Raw genomic sequence first — 18,908 nt, 5'->3', positions numbered from 1 at the left:
CTGAAGTTATCATCTTTGGACTCAAAGAGGAACCATATAGAGTCAGCACAGATTCAGTTATTACAGCCAGAGACTAGAGATCAGAGCTGAACCTTCAGAGTCACATAAAGACAGTTAGAAAGTCGGCCTTCTATCACCTGAAGAATATTAACAGGAATAACGTCTCAGCTAGATTTAGAGAAACTCCTCCATGCGTTTATTTTTATCGCATTGATTATTGCAACAGTGTTTTCACAGGTCAGAGAATAAACTTTAAAATACTTCTGTCAGTTTATAAATCTCTGACCAGCTTAGCACTAAAATATATTTAATATCTGCTGTTGTTTTATCAACCGTCCAGACCTCTCTGGTCTTCTGGTTCTGGTCTGATTAACCAATAAGCCTGAACCTGATTGGTTAATGTGAACAACAGTTTTACTGCAGCTCAATGTACTTCTCTATAACAGAGTTAGCCAACTGATGAAAAGATGTCTAAAGCTGTTGTAAACGATTATTTTAGTAATCTATCAATTATTCTGACAGTTAACCAAGAAATTAAATTTTTTTTTAAATGTGGTCAAATAAAATAGCGGTAAATACTGAATTAACAGCAGTATTAATATTGGAGATCAACAACAGCCCAATTTTTCATATTTGTGCATCCGAAACAATTATTTTTCTGTAGTTAAAAAAATCAACTTCTTACAATAGTAGCTCAATTTTTTGATTGATTCTACAAAAAACGGAGTTATATTCAGTTTAATAATAAAAAGCAGCAGGCTCACAAAGACACTTATAAAAATGTCTAATCTCTAGTTTCTGTATTCATCTTCAGTCAATTTAACAGATTAACTCTCACTTCGTCCAGCCATTTGTAGCTTTTTTGTCCATGAGCGCCGCACTGCGCTCCGCCACGTATTTGTTGTGACCGACATGGTTTGAAATTTATTTTCTAGTTCGTTCATAAAGCCATACTTAAGCTAACCATCGACTACAGTAGCCGTTCCGTCTATCTATTCCACCTGTATAAATACACCTACCGAGCTCTACGCCTTTCACTCCGAACATCGCTGTGCGCATGCGCACTACCACGAAGTAGGACGGATTGTTGGGTAGCACAAGTAGTCAGAACACCGGCTACTGTGTTCCGGCGCCAGTTATTTTAAAGATGCCAATTGATACACCGATAAACGATTAAAACCCGGATATTATTATCAATCAATGAAATCCACCCGGATGCACCGGATCGAACTTGAAAACTGGACATGTTATGCTAGCAGCACTTAGCATTCGTCACTCGTAGCCGGAAGCGAGAGCGTGGTGCCACAAAAATAATCACCCGGCTGGAACACGGTGCGCTAAATAATAAAACACAATTTAACGAAGCATTCGAGGAATTTTAATAATCGAGGTACTCGAATCATTCCAAAGAATCGTTACAGCCCTGGTGCGGTGGCCTAAATATAACTGAGTATTATGGCCATTCTAAAAAAATTATAAAAATTATGAGAATAAAGTCAAAATATTATGGAAATAAAGCTATAAAACTATATTCTCATAATATGACTATACTTTCACATTGTTTCAACTCTGATACGACTTTATTCTCGTAAATTATAACTTTATTCCCAATTTTATTACTTTATTCTCATAATATTATAACTATTTTCTTAATTTTATTACTTTATTATTATAAGTATTTTAATTTATTTTTGTAATATGGCCCTAATACACCATCATACTTAAACACAATATTCTGAAATATTTAAATATATGCTGAAATATTTGAAATAATATAATACTGAAATAATTATACATGCTTATATACATAAATATAGTACATTTAATTTGAACTACTCATTTAAGCATTTATTTACTTATGTATTTCATAAATGATTGAAACATTTACATCATTACAAATACTACATTTCTATTTCACCTCATCGTATTTAATTGTGGCAGTATAATAGCAACCTTAAGGATGCTTTTTGGTTGCTTTTGGAGAGCCACTACTGCATTATTTTCCTGCGTTTCTTTAAGTTGCTTGTTTGAATGCTGGCGGACTCTCAGGGCAAGGTGCTGGGACATGATCCAATTCAGGCCGTGTTATGAATCTCAAATGGCATTCCGAATCAAATCACAGTCATACGAGGAGGAGACACTCAGCTCAGGGCGATTTGTCTACCTGGAATGATTGCTTACAAGAAGCCGCCCCTATGTACATGAAGCCATTTAGAAAGCAAAATGGTTTACATTCAGACAGATTCCAGCTGACAGGAGATGGAAATGTCTTTGTTGGGGGCAGAGGCATGTCCTTCATTTCTGATTTAAAATAGGAGAGCGGAGGTTATTTTTAAAGCATCGTCCAGCTGATGCAGACTCGACGTGTCGGGTTGTTGAGGCTGAAGCTGGAGAGAGGTTGCTGCTCCATCATGATGCAGAGAGAAAGACAACAGGACAGATTTACAGGCAATTTAGAGCCACCAGCTAAACCCCGATACCAGAACCAGAACCAAGACTGGACATTCACAAACACACAACCAGCTGCAGATTTACTTCAGTAATTTAAGTGAAAAAAGGTAACTTTAGGAGTATTTCCACTTTTTTACTTTTACTTGGGTAATTTTATTTCAAAGTATTTCTTCTCTTACTTGAGTAAAATCTCTGGATTTTCTACCCACTGAATGAAAAACAAACATGTTTTAACCAGAAATTCACCAGACCCAGACACACACCTGCAGTTTTTGTTAAAGTTTCATAAGATTTTTGTTGAAAGAAACTGATTTGGAAATATTTTTCTTTTGCCTGATTTTGTTATTTTTTTGTTACTTATATGAATTATTGTCATTTTGTTCCTTAAAATAACAAAATTTCAACTTAACTTTATATTTTGGTCCATCTGATGATGTAGTTTTTAAATATTAAATTATTGTTAATTTGATCAGATACTCAGTACTTGAATAGACTTTTTACCAAATATTTTTTTACTCTTCATTGAGTAATTTCTTGGACGGCTATTTTTTGCTTTTACTTGCTTAAAAACATGTTGAAGTGGTGCTACTTTTACTTGAGTACAGTTTCTGGGTACTCCATCACCTCTTTCACCATATTGTGACCGTATGATACAAGACTCTCCACTTCCTCCCTGAGCTGCTCCTGTCATCTGAAGAAATCCACCAAAAACAACCAGAGTTTGCACCATATTATTGTTGTATGTAGCATATACGCTAATGAATAGCATGGTGGCCATCCATTCTTAAAAAGCCTTAAAATGTCTTAAATTCATTAAAGAAAATGTACGTTGGGTTTAAATAACTCAAGTTTGTTATTTAATCTTGTATATTCACATGAAAAAGTCCCACGAGAAAAAAACCTGTCAGACAAAAGTTTGAATCACACGCTGATATTTTCACTCACTGAGATCTTTGACTCGTTGAGGCAAAAAGCTGCTAATAGTTGCTAGCTAGCTAGAGAGCTATATGCCATGTTTAAGAGACAAAACTGTCATCTTGTAACATTGTTTATTATTGTGTATGATTACCTTTTGTATATTTAGATATTTCCTAAACTGTCTTCTTTTAGTATTTTTTGTGAAAAAGCGCCACCTAGTGGAAGTAGTTGACAAGCCACAATAAAGGTTCTGCACTTCAAATGGATGTGAAGTTAGCCTGGTTCCTTTCTGTGCTGTGGCATGCCATAAAACAGCCCAGAAATATCACAGTTTATATTCATATAGGCATTTCTTGTAAATTTCTGTCGTGATTTATATCTTAAATTTTATTCATATTAAATTTGAATTGGTGAAACTTCCATATATACACAATCATATATTGTGTATATATGGAAAATTAAGGTACCATGGAATCATGGTACCTTAATTTACCATGATTAATTAAGGTAAATTAATCATGGTTAAGCGTTTTTTTTATTTTTATGATTGTAAACAGGTTTATTGGTGGAAGGGAAACTGATGAACCACTTCAGGTCAGAACAACATTCGCTGACAGAAAACAATCGGCTGGCTGACGCTGCTTTGGTTCTTCTAGGAGCTTCGTCACGGATATTTCCGTTCTGCAGATCTAAGTTGGTTAGAAGGAGAAACTAAACGACTGCAGGAGAAACAGAAATAAAGCTGTGAATCCTGGCTGACCTCAGGATGTGATTATTATTCTTCAGTTAACGAAGCATCTTAATGCTTTGCATCCTCTAATTACAGTCACTGAAACCTTTTTTCCCACTAATTCCTATTATTAGGTAATTATTTTTGTATTATTTCAGAAAAAGCCTCCAGCCATTTTGCTTTAATGTAAAAATAAATAAAAATCGCCCTCCTTGTTGCATAACCAGCAGTGACAGAGAACATGATATAACTCAACCTTTATAAAATAATCTGCATTCAGATGTCAGACAGCAGAATAAATCTGATATATTTCAGATTAAATGTGACTGAACACGTCAGGAACTGCTTTTCTGCTGCAGCTTAACGGGGGAAATTAAAACCACTCAGACTTTCCTGTTTTCTCTCTGACGTTCCTCCAGCTTTGACTCTGTTCGCCGTTTCTGTTTGCTGAGTCTCGTGTCTCCCAGAGACAGAGGACGGCGTTGACAGGACGTTAACTCTTCTCTCATTAGTCAGGATTATGTTTCAGTGGCAGATGTCAAATCAGAGAGAAAATCAGCTCAGATCCGGATGTTAGTGATGCTAACAAAGCATCCGGTTTTTTTGTCAGGAGGATTTTACAACCGAAGTATGTTGGATTTATTCAGAGTCCAGTCAGAATGAGATTTAAAGGAGCAGCATCATGTAAAATCAACTTTTTGTAGCTTTATAACATGTTATAATGTTATTCCCTTGATTTGCCTCGGTTCTTTCATGCATGTTTGGGAAATCTTTTAATCTCCATGGCAACCATTCCGCTGCACAAAACGCCTGGGTGGACCTAGCTCCTCCCCCTTTCAGTTCCTTCAGACTAGCCAGCAGCCAATAGATCTTATTGTAGGAGCTACTTAGTGAAAAGCTGATATAAACTTTGTTAAAGGGTTAATAAAGGAGCCATGTTGGATGACTTCCTGCAGGCTGAGCTTCAGAAAGAGACTTAGACTTAGACTTAGACTTAGACTTTATTGATCCTTTGGGAAGACTCCCTCAGGAAATTGAAGTTACCAGCAGCTCCCAGGCAAAACACAAAGTTAACACACAGTAAGCAAAAGTGCAAAAGAATACAAAATACAAATTAAATACTAAGGTACACACCAAATGTGAGTAACCAAAACCTTAAATTATGCAAGAAAAACCTTAAATTATGCAAGAAACAAGGAATAAGAATATAGAATATAAGTAAATATAAATACAACACAAAAAAAAATATAAGAATTTGACGGATAGATTGACCAGTGATATCGTATTGCACTATGTGGTTTGACCTGATAAGTATGGAGAAAAATACAAGGGGTCACTACTCTCTACCCTCTGTCCTGTGTCACCTCCCCCCCCAATGAGGAATTGTACAGTCTGAAGGCATGGGGGACAAAAGAGTTCTTAAATCTATTGGTCCGGCACTTGGGAAGCAGCAGTCTGTTACTGAACCGGCTCCTCTGGCTGCTGATGACGGCGTGTAGAGGGTGGCTGCTATCGTTCATGATGTCCAGCAGTTTGTTCAGTGTCCTCACCTCTGCCACCGTCACCAGAGAGTCCAGCTTCATGCCGACCACAGAGCCGGCACGCCTGGTCAGTTTGTCCAGTCTGGACGTGTCCTTCTTGGATATGCTGCCTCCCCAGCACACCACGGTGTAGAAGAGGACACTGGCAATCACAGACTGGTAGAACATCCAGAGCAGTTTGCTGCAGATGTTAAAGGACCGCAGTCTCCTCAGGAAGTACATCCTGCTCTGCACTTTCCCATACAGGTGGCTAGTGTGTTTTGACCAATCCAGTTTACTGTCCAGCCACAGCCCAAGATATTTGTAGGAGCAGGGACTGGAAGATTATTTTACTTATAATGTGAGGAAAATATCTTGTTATAATTGAAATAATCTTTCACTAGAACGTTTTCATCAATATTAAGGAATTATTGACTTAAAACAAGCTTCTATATATTAATGAAAAGTTACTTGTTAGTCAGTTTTGTCTTATTTAAAGTTTACTAATATATTTGCACTAGAAATTAGGCAAAAATTACTTGGTAAGATTTTGTGTGTTTTGCAGTGCAGGAGCATTACAGAGGAAGCAGAGAGGTTGGACTTGCATATATTTTCTCCTATGTGTTTATATTTGTAAATAATAACCACATCTTCTGCGTGTTTCTTTTAAAACTTGTTCTTTTTATGTTCTCGTTTAAAAAGCTGAATTATTTGTGGCTCAGTATATATATTATCTCGTTTCCACAGGAAGCAACGCAGCAGGAAAACCTTCAGTGTTTGTTTGTTCAGGTAGTTGACCTCATCTAAGAGCAGCCAGCCGTGACCTGCAGCAGCTTGCAGACTTCTCAGCGTTGAAAAGACGATAAATGAAGCTCCAGTTTTCATAATGCGCCACTCAGGAGCCGCTTGAAGTCGAGAAGCCGCAGCGCAATTACAACTCCGAGCAGCGTCTGCACATCAAAGATGGTCATTTTGAAAGTTTCCAGACAAACAGAGGGAGTTTTGTTCCCGTGTTGGTCTCTGCTCATGTGGTGCCGCCTCCAGGAAAATCACTGTAACCCGGGAGAACGGCGTGAAGACGCCGGATTTTCACCAAACACGCAGCTTTTACTTCAGATGAAATGTCTTCAGAAATCATCTGAAGTGATCGCTTGAAGAAGATAAACAGGAACATCAAAGTTCAGGATGCAATCATTCCTCTAACATTGATTTCAAAATGACCATTTTATTTGTTATTACTTTATTAATAGTTTGTTTAACTACGTACGTCAGTTTTACATTTTTTCAGGTACCGAAATAGATTTTGTTTATCTATATTTGACTTTCTCTACTTATAATAAATCACTACTAAAACAGCTTAGCGGTATTAGCTCCTATGAGCATCAAAATAAGCATTGATGCTCTTATTTTGAAATGTAACTTGAACGTTAACATCGTTTGAGGCGAAAGGAAAAGTTATGAAGACATAACTTTACATTATTCTGGTAATATTATAACTTTATTCCTGTACAATATTATTTTCTGCAATATTATGTCTTTATACTCAAAATATGACTTTATTCTTTAGCTATTACTTCATTCTTGCAACACTTTCTTGTTTTACTATGACTTTATTCTCGTATTATTACTCTTTTCTTCTTGTCTGACTCTGTTCTTGTAATTTTATTTATTTTGTATGTTTCTGCTCAGTCTGGTTCTCTGCTGTAGAATCTGCAGCCAGATGTTTAATAAAGCCTCCTCTCTCAGCTGCATGTCTCATGATGATGGACACTCATGCACATCACCCTCTGTAAACGAAGCGCACCAATCGATACACCTTTCCTCTCGTAAAAGCCCTCTCTGGCACGGCGCCGCCTCATCAGGCTGCTGCAAACCAACCTGCTGCTTGGCAGAGTCACTTCTCTGCTCAAATATACCATCATGGAGCCAAGAGCGCCGACATGAGAGGCCTCAACGCGCCGAGTGCCGCGCGCCGAACGAGGCCCTCAGCCTGGAGAGGGCCACATGAGGCGGGCTGAGAGCTGCGAACAAAAAAAAATAAAAAGATGCCAGAGAGGCTGGCGGTCAGGCAGCTGGCACGCTGACGACGGCGGCGGCGGCCACACCGCGGAAAAATCCGATTCCCTTCAGCTGCTGGAAACAAAAACTACAAATACTACAGCCTGCTGAGTTTTCAGGTTTCATTTCATTTATTTCAATAAAACAAGTAATCAGCAGGACAAAAGAACACATCTGCATACTTAACCAAGAACAAAATAATTAGCCTTTCTGTTTCAGATTTCAGAATTTCAGCCCCATTGAAATTCATTAAAATTCTTCAGAATTCCACAAAATTCAGCAAAAACTTTCTGCTCTTTCACAGCTTGTTACTTCTGCCTTCTTCAACTTAGAAACACCATTCAACTTTTAAACAAGTCACAAGATGTTCAACTATCTTCAAACGATTCAGCTTTTTGGTATCTCTTAGGGCTTTTCTAAAATCTCAATTTAAGTTTAAATGAGATCTTTGCCCGTTTCCAGGTTTCTAATGTGGCGGGACTGACAGAGTGCGCTACAGCGACTGAAGATTTATAACTTTCTCACAAACAAAATGCTGCTGTTCATTCATATTTCAGTCTGCAGAAATAATTTATGCATCAAAACGTAGCCACAGATGTCTGCTTTGAGGAAATGTTAGTGTCACTGCTGTCGGTCTTACAGTTTTCTTTCAAACACTCCAGGATCGGCTGTTTCAGTGAAGACGTTTTAATCCTGAAGCTTTTTCCAGTTTCATTAAATCGATCAATTTAAAACTCAACGATTATCAGAAGTTTGTAATTAAAGTTATGTTATGGTATTCATATGCCTGTTCAATATCCTGTCCTAAAGAACCAACAAATATATTAAATTATATAAACAAAATGATTATAAACTAACTCATAACAAGATTCATAAGATTATGACTTTATACTTTAGATATTAAGACTTTTTGAGGTATTTTTATTATATTATTATGACTTCATTTTAAAATGTTTTATTCTTGAACTTTTACTTTAGTCTCTAAATATTACCTAAATATCAATATTTTATCTATTTGATGTTTTCTTCTTTAGCAACAAATATTACTGAATATATTACTTATCAATATATTTCTTAGTCTGTATGTAATATTTTACTTACAGACTAAGTAGTGTATTACTTACCTTCTCAATAATTATCAGAAATTTGTAATCAAAACTATCTTATGGTATTCATATGCCTGTTCAATTTACTGTGCTAAAGAACCAAGAAAAATATTATATTAGATAAACAGAATTATTATAAACTGACTGTCAAGACAAGAAAACCTATGGACAATAACAATAATAATAATAATAATAATGATAATAATAATAATGAGCATCATAAATGTCAAGCATCAGAATAATTACCAACTCTGTGCCAATGTATAAATTGTTCATAATGTGTGCTATATAACAAGAAATAACATTTTAGTAAAATCTGATAATAGTGTCAGTTTCTCCAAGAGGTAAATACACTGAAGTGTTTTGAAATGAAAGGAGAAGAAGAAGAAGAAGAAGAAGAAATGCCGTTAAACCGTCTGCAGCAGCCAGAACCAGATGTTCCGCCTGGAAACTACAGGAAAACCGTAAACAGAACCGCCGAGGGATTCATTACCGCTGGAGGCTCTCGCATCGTCTTATGAACAACAATCCAATCATGACTTACACGCAGGAAGTCACTCCGTCTGCACCACAAACACAAAGGAACCGTCTCTGTGAAGCGGCCACAAAGGAGCGCCGCCGTTTCCTACCGACGTAAATCTCTCAGGACTTGAAGGAACCGACGATGAAACGACGATTTTTCAGACAAACGGGAGGTAGGCTTCAAGCTTCAGTGAAAACCGCTGGGAAGATTGTAAACTCGCTTTTGTATTTTAATCACTTTACAGTTTTTTTTATTATATTCAATGTGTTTTAGATAAGAAAATAGAAAATAATTGGCCATCAAGGTGTAAATTTATGTCACAAAATCTGAAATGTTTAGATTAATTTAATGTATTTGGAATAAAAAAATTTTAATTGAAGATCTGACAAAAAAATAAAACCAAATTTATAAGAAAACACTAAATAATTGGCCACCAAGGAGCAAATTTCCACAAAATCCCAGAAATGTTGACATTTTGAACATTTGCTTAATTGTGGAACGTGACAGGTTTACTGTGCCTTACCAGGGGTATCAAACTCTGAAAAATCTCTTGGTACAAACCAAAACTTTTTTCTGAGATTTTCTGGTCCAGGCCACCTCCTCTACTTCCTGTTTGTTACCGTAATGCATCTGGTGAAATCACACTTTGCTCCAAACCAGTCAGTGGGAACAAACATAACTCACATTTTCTTTTTTCTTTTTCACAACTTTTTAAAAGTTAAATTAAAATTTGCATGACAATCGGATGGAAACACAGCTAGTGATTAGCAGCTAGCTACATAATCAAAGCTACATTGCTATCGTAGCCTGGTTTCTTCGCTCCAAACCAGTTGATGGAAACATCTTTAATTCACATTTTCTTCTTTCTTTCTGCTTAGCAACATTTCAAAAGTTCGCTCAAAATTCAGGAACCTAGCTCAGATATTCCAGTTAATGTCAGGTTTGAACTTCAGTTGTTTGAGCTGATGATTCTGGATCTTAAAAAATGTCTATAGAAAATGTGTATTTTGAGTAAAAGGGCAGTATTGTGTGAAATCAACGTCTTTTCTTTCAGCTTTATATCATGTTTTGATGTTATTCTCTCATCAGACAAACAATCCTGGAGTGTTGCTTTGATTCTTTTATTCATGTTTGAGAAATCCTTTAATCTCCATGGCAACCATTCAGCTGCATAAAAACGACTGAATGGGCTTAGCTCCGCCTTCTAGTCAGAGCTCCTCCCCCCACTCAGCTCCTTCAGACTAGCCTAGCAATTAGCAAACACCTGGTGAGCTCGTTATAGGAGCTGCTTCTCAGAGGATCACTAGTAGATACTTTGTTAAGGAGTTAATATGTTGGGATGACTTCAGAGAGAGCAGGAATTTTTAAAGAGACAGAGACCCAATTTCAAGGCATTAAATTATGAATTAAAATTTCTAAGTTATCTTTGATATTTTTAGCATTTTTATGACATCTGAGGTTAACATAGTTACTTGATTGTGCTACAAAATTGGCTCTTCATGCCTGGAAAACATAATCCTGCCCCTTTCATAAGGGTTGGGTGTATGTAAACACAGCTTGTTTTTAGAAATCCGTGCAGGCCGGTTGTAAAACGCTCCCACTCTGGAGGAACGGCGGCTCCGATGAATCTTCCTGCTGAGTCTGCAGTCCCTTCGTTTCTCACAGCCAGTTTTTCCAGACATGCAAACATGTTAGCTGTTCATCACAACCACGTTTCTGAGCGTAAAACAATCTCTGCTTTCTGCAGCTTTACTTTCGAGTCCCTGCAGAAGCAGCTGTGCATATGTTTGGAAGACATCGATACTTGAAACTCAAGCCAAGTCGGCATGTTTTTTTCCCCGCGCCTTGTAGGCTCAGATTTCTGCATATTGTTTAGGGTGGAAAAAACAACAACAACAAAAAACCAAACAAACACATGACTATGAAATAAAAACAGATAAAGGAAATGTTGCAAGAGATTGCATCTTCTTCCCGGAGCAGGAGGTTAGAAGTTCAGCAGCTCCAGTCGTGTCAAAACTTCATCCAGAATCTCAGTGATGAATCAAAGAAAGCGTCTGCTTGTCTGTGCTTCATCTGTTTGGACAACAGTTTGTCTGGTCCGCTTCAGATCTGGCAGGTTTGTTACCGGAGGCATGTTTGAATATTCTGTAATCAGCTCTGCTCTCGTCTGGTGGTCCTCGCCTGTTCTGTTGGTGTTTACCACACAGCCTAAGTTTCCTTTGTTTCTTAGCAACATAACGAAAGGTCACGGCGATGTGACACTCGCTACGGAGGCTCTGATTCCAGATGCGTGACCTTTCTGCAGATGATGCAACAGGTTTAGATAATCAGCATAAGGACGCAGTGTTTGTTTTAAAGAGACGGAGCCGACGGGACTCCAGTTACGACTCGTTTGGTTAAAGTTCCTGATGTGGAGATAGGAGTTGAGGTGCAGGCTGGTTAAGCAGCTTCATGCTCAGAAAATATGAAACTCTGGATGTTTTTTTTTTTAAGCAAATCGGCTCCATGAATCAAAACTGCCATAAATTTCAGCCAATAAATCAACCAACAATCTGATCGATGCTACAAACACATGCTTTGTTCCTGAGGGGATCATCTTGTACATTTTTCCATTTCTGTTGGGCCAGAAATGTTTTCACACCTGATAATCCGGTAGATTCGGTTCGATTTGAGATCAAAACTGAAACGTCTGTTCCATGTCCAGCTGCTGCGGTTCTCTTTCTCTCTGCTCGTTGTCAAACCAACCAAACCCTTTGAAAAACCTGTTCCCCTCCTGGCCTGTGGGGGCGCTGCATCAAGAAGGAAGCGATACAAAAACCGCTGAAGACACTGAGCACAACAACAAAAATGGAGTGGTGTAAGATTTTTGCACTTGGAGGATTTCGAGTCAGTTCTCCCGCTAGTGCTAGCCTAGCGCATTTGTTTTGGTTGTATTTACCCAGAATGCCCTGCACTGTAGTTTACTTCCGGTTTTTGGAGCGGTCTCTGGTCCGCTTGGTGTTCACATATGCATTCAAACTGAACCAGAGTTCACTTCAACTGAACCAAAACCAAGGTTTGGAGGTGGAGCAGAGTCTGGTTCCAGGTTGGATCAGCATTCACTCCTTCCAAACGAACCGGGGATTAAACAGCTGGTGTGAATGCACCTTATAATAATTCAAATTAAATTATTCTAACAGCTAAAATCACCTGAAAATTTTAAACTCCCTCTAAAAACACTTACAACCGCATATTTCAAGAGTTCGAAGACCAAATATAAGTTATTATGCAGTGGAAACCGTCTTAGCATTACCACAGAAGCTAACATCTACGGTCTTTCTTAGCCGCATTCCTGGATTGGCTGCTTTGCAAACATTAGCAATAGCATGTCTATTAGCATTGTGCTAAAGGTATTTCTGGTCTTCTTTGCCACTAAATACGTCTAGCATTAAGCTGTACTTTTCTGTGATGTTGTAATTATTATTATACATGCCTATGTTGCTATGGTTTTAATTTTTTTCTCTCTTTCTGTAGAAACAGATTTCAAAGGTGTTGATATGCATATGATTGTATTCCAGCATTCTAGTGAAAACTGTAATTCCCCACTTGTGAGACACGTAAAAAAAATAACAACAAATGAAATCTTTTTAAAATTCAAATTGCTTTAGTTGCATTAATTTTTACAGATTCTGTTTGGCTGATATTAAATAAACAAAAATGACACAAAAAACTGAGGCGAGTAAAGAAGCAAAAAATATCATTCAAGGAAGAGTAGTGCTACTTCATCATACTTTTTGGTATGAAAAGTATTTGGTAAAAAGTCTACTAAAGTACTGAGTAACTTATCAAATTATCAATCATTTAGCATTTTAAAATTACATTGAATAAAATATAAAGTTAAGTGGAATTTTTGGTATTTTTAGGACATAAATGACAATAATTCATATGTAACAAAAAAATAACAAAATCAAGTAAAAAAAAACAACATTTTTCCAAATCAGTTTCTTTCAATAAAAAAACTTATGAAACTTTAACAGAAGCTGCTGAAATTTTATTCAAGTAAGAGAAGAAATAAAATTACTCATAAAAATACTATGTATTTAAAAAAAAAAAAAGTGAATCAAGTAACTCTGTTACAAAAACATCTTGATAACATTTCTGCTGCACGTCCTGTTAGCTGTCAGCACTTTTTATTTTTCAGCTGCTGTAATTTAAAATCTCGTTTGTTCTGCTGAGAATCGTTTTAGCAAAAACAGACAAACGTTTTATTAAACATGAACTGTACAGGTTTGCTGGCGATTATGTCATCTTCCTGCAAATAACACCTGAACATGGCCGCCGGGAAAGCCTATACTTCCTGCCGCTCCAGGAGGAGATTACAGTCGCCTGAATAATTAACGAAAACAAGCTGCCAAACATCAAATATTGAACACATAATGTTTATATGTGAACAATTAAGACGGCAGGAGAAGCACTTTCTGGTCTAAAAGAGAGACGATGTCAGCCAAATGCAGCTCCATCTACCTGGAGATCAAGAAGTCCTGCTTTGGTGTTTTAAGCATCGCGCTGATCAATAATGAAGCTCCATGAATTAGTAATGAAGGCAGAACAACCACAGTGGTGAAACATCCTTTTGTGACCTCTCTCAAGGCTACGCAACAAGTTCAAGACCAGAAAGGTCAGAAAAGAGGCAAAGGAGTAAAATTACTTTAAATCCATTAAGGTTTAAATAAATTCAACAGGATAGCTGCTGCTATGTAGCCATACATCCGAGGTCAGGGGTGACAAAAACTTTGTTACATGCAATAATTGTCCATTCAAATTTACTTCAAAAAAACCAAGATACAGTTCTCAATTTATTTAGTAAAAAAGGGGATTTTATTCACTGTAGATCCAACAGATAAAAAGGATTTCACACTTCTGCTGTATTAAAAGAAAAAGTCTTTTAAGTTAAATGATTTATTCTCAGTAATAAGAACAAAATTTTGGGTCAGTTTCTTTCAGATCAGTTGATATTTTTAGCTAATTTGGGTCCAGCAACGTCTCAGGATAAAATTATTTCTACTCACTGTAAAACCTTGATCATTAAAATACAAATACTTGATGTTGTACTTAACATTTTCCATTGTAAAAACTTATGTCTGGAATAATTTTACCGTGATTAAAATAAAAAGTAAAATAAACAAACTTGTATTTTGTTGAACTCCAGTTGGGGGTCAGAAAAATATCATCCCAAGGGCCACAAATGGCCCCCGAACCGCACTTTGGACACCTCTGTTCTAGATATATTAAGTTTAGTATCATCTATTATTGACTAACATCTATTTTTGGTTTTCTTTAATGTCTAACCTGCTGATTTTGATTTTGTATCTCATCACACCTCAATAATTTAAACTTTATTGAATTTTACTAGTTAATTGTAACGGCTGTTGATCGCTGCTGCTCAAGCTCTGACTAAAACCAGGGAACCAGATTTATAAATTGGCTCTGTGTAACTCAGAAAATAGACCTTAAAATACTGTTGTTAATTTATAAATCACTAGCTGCGTTTCTATTGGCCAAATTGGAACTATGAAAATGAATTTGCTCAATGGACATGCGGCAATTTTGAAAAAGCACCTTTTTTTGGCCGTATTGAAATTCATTTCGCAAAACTCTGATGGAAACACTTTTTTTGCATCAAATGAATCACATGATCAGTAACCGGATGTTGCTACTGGCAGAAACAACAAAAAACCCCGACAGGAAGTACTTGGAGTATGACGTCATTGCATGTTTTTTAATGATTTATCGCCTGAAGAAACTTATTCACGTGTGAGTTTTATTGTGTCTCATTTAATGGAATTGCTAAATTATATATTTTTTGTCATTTTCTGAATGTTTTAACAGTTTAAACACCAAATATTCATCAAAACACTCAGCAGAAACCGTATTAGCACTCCAACAAAAGCTAACAGCTACAGTCTTCTTTGTTTCCGATTTTATATGAATATGAATAGCGCTTTTGGATTGGCTACTTTGCAAAAGCGCCAGCCAATAGCGTGCCAAGTAGCATTTAAGCTAGGTATTTTAGCTTCCCACGCTGCATTTTTGCTACCAAATAGGCAAATTTTCCACAAATAATTTGGATTTACCTTCCACAGAAAAACCTGTGAACGTAAACGGTTCACTAAGCATGAAAAAATGTTTTAAATGATAAATCTTGTTGGGTTTCTCATCACTTCTGTGACTCTAAAAGCTGCATATGGATCCCAAAGCACGACAACTGCTAACCACAGCTAAACGTAATAAAACAGCCTATAGATTTATGAATACAGTGGAGACAAATGTCCAGCTGACCGCCCAATTTACCACCAGCTAGATTGTTTTCCAATTCTTTGGGTCAGTGACATATTACGTGAACTGGAAAAACCTGGGAGTAATGAGCTGAAACTGGGAATATTGCCACTTATCCAACTGGAATCTGACAGACTTCGCTCAATAGATCAATTCCTCCGCCGTGCTAACGCAGTAGTCCCATTAAATGGATCGTCCGTCCATTTACTGTGGCTTCACTGAAGCGTGCGTAAGAAACTGCTGACCGCTTCTGGTTCTTCTTCTTTTCTTTTTTAAATCTGATGGAAATGAACCAGCTGCTCAGGATCCTCCACTGTGAGAAAAACAACACATTTCCATAAAAAGCTGCCTCGTATTGGCTGCTTTCTCTTCTGTATGTCAAGAAGACAAAGACAAACAACAAGTTTTGGTTTGAAAGAAGCAAAAAATCAGCATAAATTACCCAAATCAAGAAATGTGTCCAAGAAGTTTCAGAAACTCACAACCAACTCCAACTCTGCACAAACCGAAACTCTCAGAACGTAACAACCAAATAATCCAACCATACCATATAATATAACCATATAATAATCCAAATGATTATTAGAATTATCTAAAACTAATGAAGTTTCAGTTATTGAGAAAACAATAACTGAAATGAAAAGGTAGTTAATTAACTGCAACTAAATTGTGCGTTTATAAAACTAAAACGTACATAAATTATAGAGAGAACCTTCGTTTTTGTGTTTATGAATTTATTTATTAGCCTTTCAAACAGACGTGGAATTGATGTCATAAACACCAGCGGTTTACGTCAGCGGTCGGCGATTTACGGCGCTTATGCAAGTCGCAAAATGGTGGCAGCAAAAGTTGAGGAAGACATTTTTAAAAAATAAGAGCTGCTGAGTATTCATCAGCTAGTCGATGCAAACATCATCACAATACTTTGAATAATTAATAAAAACCAGCAGACACGCTATAAACTTATTAAAACCTCCTGAATTAGACAAAATGTCCTGACCTGAGGCTGTTACATCACAACTCTTTGACTTTTAGATTTTAAACCAAGTGAAAATCTTTGTTGAACCAACTCTTGAACATTTTCCAGTTAATCTCTGAACAGAAAGGTGGTTTTGTTTTTAAAGTGCGTGAAATGAGAGAATAATTAAGCCAGAGAGTTTATTAAAGCGCTATAATTATAACAGAGAGAGCTTTATCTTTTTGTTCCAGTGGACCCACATTCTCCTCGTCACGGTTTGCTCAATCCAATTGATTCTCGATGTGTGTGTGTGTGTGGGGGTGTGTGGGGGTGTGTGTGTGTGTGTGTGTGTGTGGGGGGGTGTGTGTAGGGGTGTGTGTGTGTGTTTGTGTTTGTGTGTGTAGTGTATGCACTTAAGCCTCCTCAAGGCGTGTTGGATAAAAGGCTTCGCTGAAATGCATATGAGAGTGTCAGGAAGTGTGCGTGTGTGTGTGCGTGTGTGTGCGCGTCATTATCAGATGATTCAATGCATAATGCAGGGTGGAGATTATCAGAGGGGCGTATCTCGATCAACACATGATCGATCTCCGGCACAAATGACCGGAAAATATCACTAATAGGTTTAAACAGATGAGCTCATTCAGTTGCTGCGACTTTAAGGCAGAAAGTGAAGGAAATAATCTCTGCTTTCCCAATCAGGTTGAGTTTTTCTTTCAGCATTTAGACGTAAATGGATGATTTAGGTGTTTAAATCGGAAACGGCAGCATGGCTCCATATCGGTGTGGATGTTGTAACATCAACCCGCTGCTGCTGCCGCTGATCGTCCTGGAGCTTTTTTAAGGGCTCAGACTCGGACGGGCAGCAGGGGAAACGTGTCTGCTCTCTTTACGTCTTTTTAAGGTTTCACAGCCACAAAATGTGGATAAAAACGGAGAAAACTCCAGATGTTACTGTTCAGGTTTCTGCAGATCCTAATCAATGTTTTTTCATACATTCATTTTAATAATCTGCAACTGCAATAACTGTCAGATTGTGACGTTTTGCACCACAACACGAAACAAAAGCACAACCATAAACTTTTATTCCAGTCCGGCGGGACTTGGACCGAGAATCCGGAACCGAATCGGGTCTCACCGGAGCAGTTCCAGCCGGTCGGCGTCTGGCAGTCGCTGAGGGAGGACGGGAAGGCGCGCAGCTGCTCCACAGGTAAAGTAGCGAGGAAGGAGACGATGGTGATCCGGATCCAGCCTCCAGTTAGAGCCGCGGCCGTAACCCAACACCGGTTCGGCCGAGCCGGAGCGGACGGACCCATCTCTCTCTCTCAGTGGCCCCGGCCGCAGCTCGGGCGAGGCGGGGGAACGGCGCGCAGCAGCGGGGCGCCTACAGCCCGACGGCGGAGCATTTTCCGAGCGACACGGTGCGCCCCATGAAGCAGCGGCCCGGAGCAACGGAGCCGATCCGAGGCGGTACAGCAAGAACCAGAACCAGAACCAGAACCAGAGCTGGGAGCCAGCAGGGAGGATGAGTGAGATGGAAAAAGTTGGCGAGGCAGATTGGAGGAGAGGATGCTGAACTGTGAGGAGGAAGGAGGCAGGATGGAGGGATGGAGGAAACAGGTGATTCAGGGATAAAAACAACAAAAAAGAAGTGAAGAAGGGATCCAGCGGGGGGAGGAGGAGGAAGAGGGGAGAGGAGGATGGAGGCGTGTGGTCAAATATCCGCGGTGAGACAGAAGCAGCTCCTCCGGTGCGTTCAGAGCCGCAGCCACAATGTTTCTGTCCGCCTGGCTCTCCGGCAGCTGCCGCTGGTCACGTGGAGAGAGAGAGAGGGAGAGAGAGAGAGAGAGAGAGAGAAAAGAGAGAGGGAGAGAGAGAGAAAGAAAGAGGGGGGGAGATAGATGTTTTTGGAGTCCCTTCCTCCTCCCTCCCTCTCTCCTCTCTCTCTCTTTTTCTTTTATCTGCATCTGCCTTTCCTCGCTTCCCTCCTTTTCTTCTCGCTCCCCTCTCTCTTCTCTCTCTCTTCCCTCTCTCTATCCTCTCTCTTTTCTCTATTGCTCCCTCTCTCTCTCCTCTCTCCCTCTCTCTCTCTTCTCTCTCTCTCTCTCCCTCCTCTCTCTCTCTCTCTCTCTCTCTTCTTCTTCTCTCCCCTCTCTCCCTCTCTCCCTCTCTTCTCTCTCTCTCCGCTCCTCCTCTCTCCTCGCTCTCTCTCTCTCCTCTCTCCTGTCTCTCTCTTCTCTCTCTCTCTCCCTCTCCTCCTCTTTTGTCTTCCCCTCTCTGCCTCCCCTCTCTCCCTCTCTCTCTCCTCTCTCTCTCTTTTTTCTTCTCTCTC

General features: G+C 38.6%; 1 protein-coding gene across 1 annotated transcript in view; it reads right to left on the bottom strand.

Annotated features, from left to right (window-relative positions):
• tmeff2a (transmembrane protein with EGF-like and two follistatin-like domains 2a) overlaps positions 1–18,388 on the bottom strand; it is a 119,160-nt gene extending 100,772 nt beyond the window's left edge. Inside the window, exon 1 of the mRNA XM_032567616.1 lies at positions 17,715–18,388. Within this exon, the coding sequence (XP_032423507.1) occupies positions 17,715–17,892 (178 nt within the window). The 5' untranslated portion in view covers positions 17,893–18,388. The remainder of the gene's footprint in view (positions 1–17,714) is intronic.
• Positions 18,389–18,908: the final 520 nt, after the last annotated feature.

The sequence above is a fragment of the Xiphophorus hellerii genome, chromosome 7 (assembly GCF_003331165.1).
Source record: "Xiphophorus hellerii strain 12219 chromosome 7, Xiphophorus_hellerii-4.1, whole genome shotgun sequence".
In the NCBI taxonomy this organism is placed as follows: Eukaryota; Metazoa; Chordata; class Actinopteri; order Cyprinodontiformes; family Poeciliidae; genus Xiphophorus; species Xiphophorus hellerii.
The sequence above is the reverse complement of the archived record's forward strand: the minus strand, read 5'-3'. Positions and strand labels throughout refer to the sequence as shown.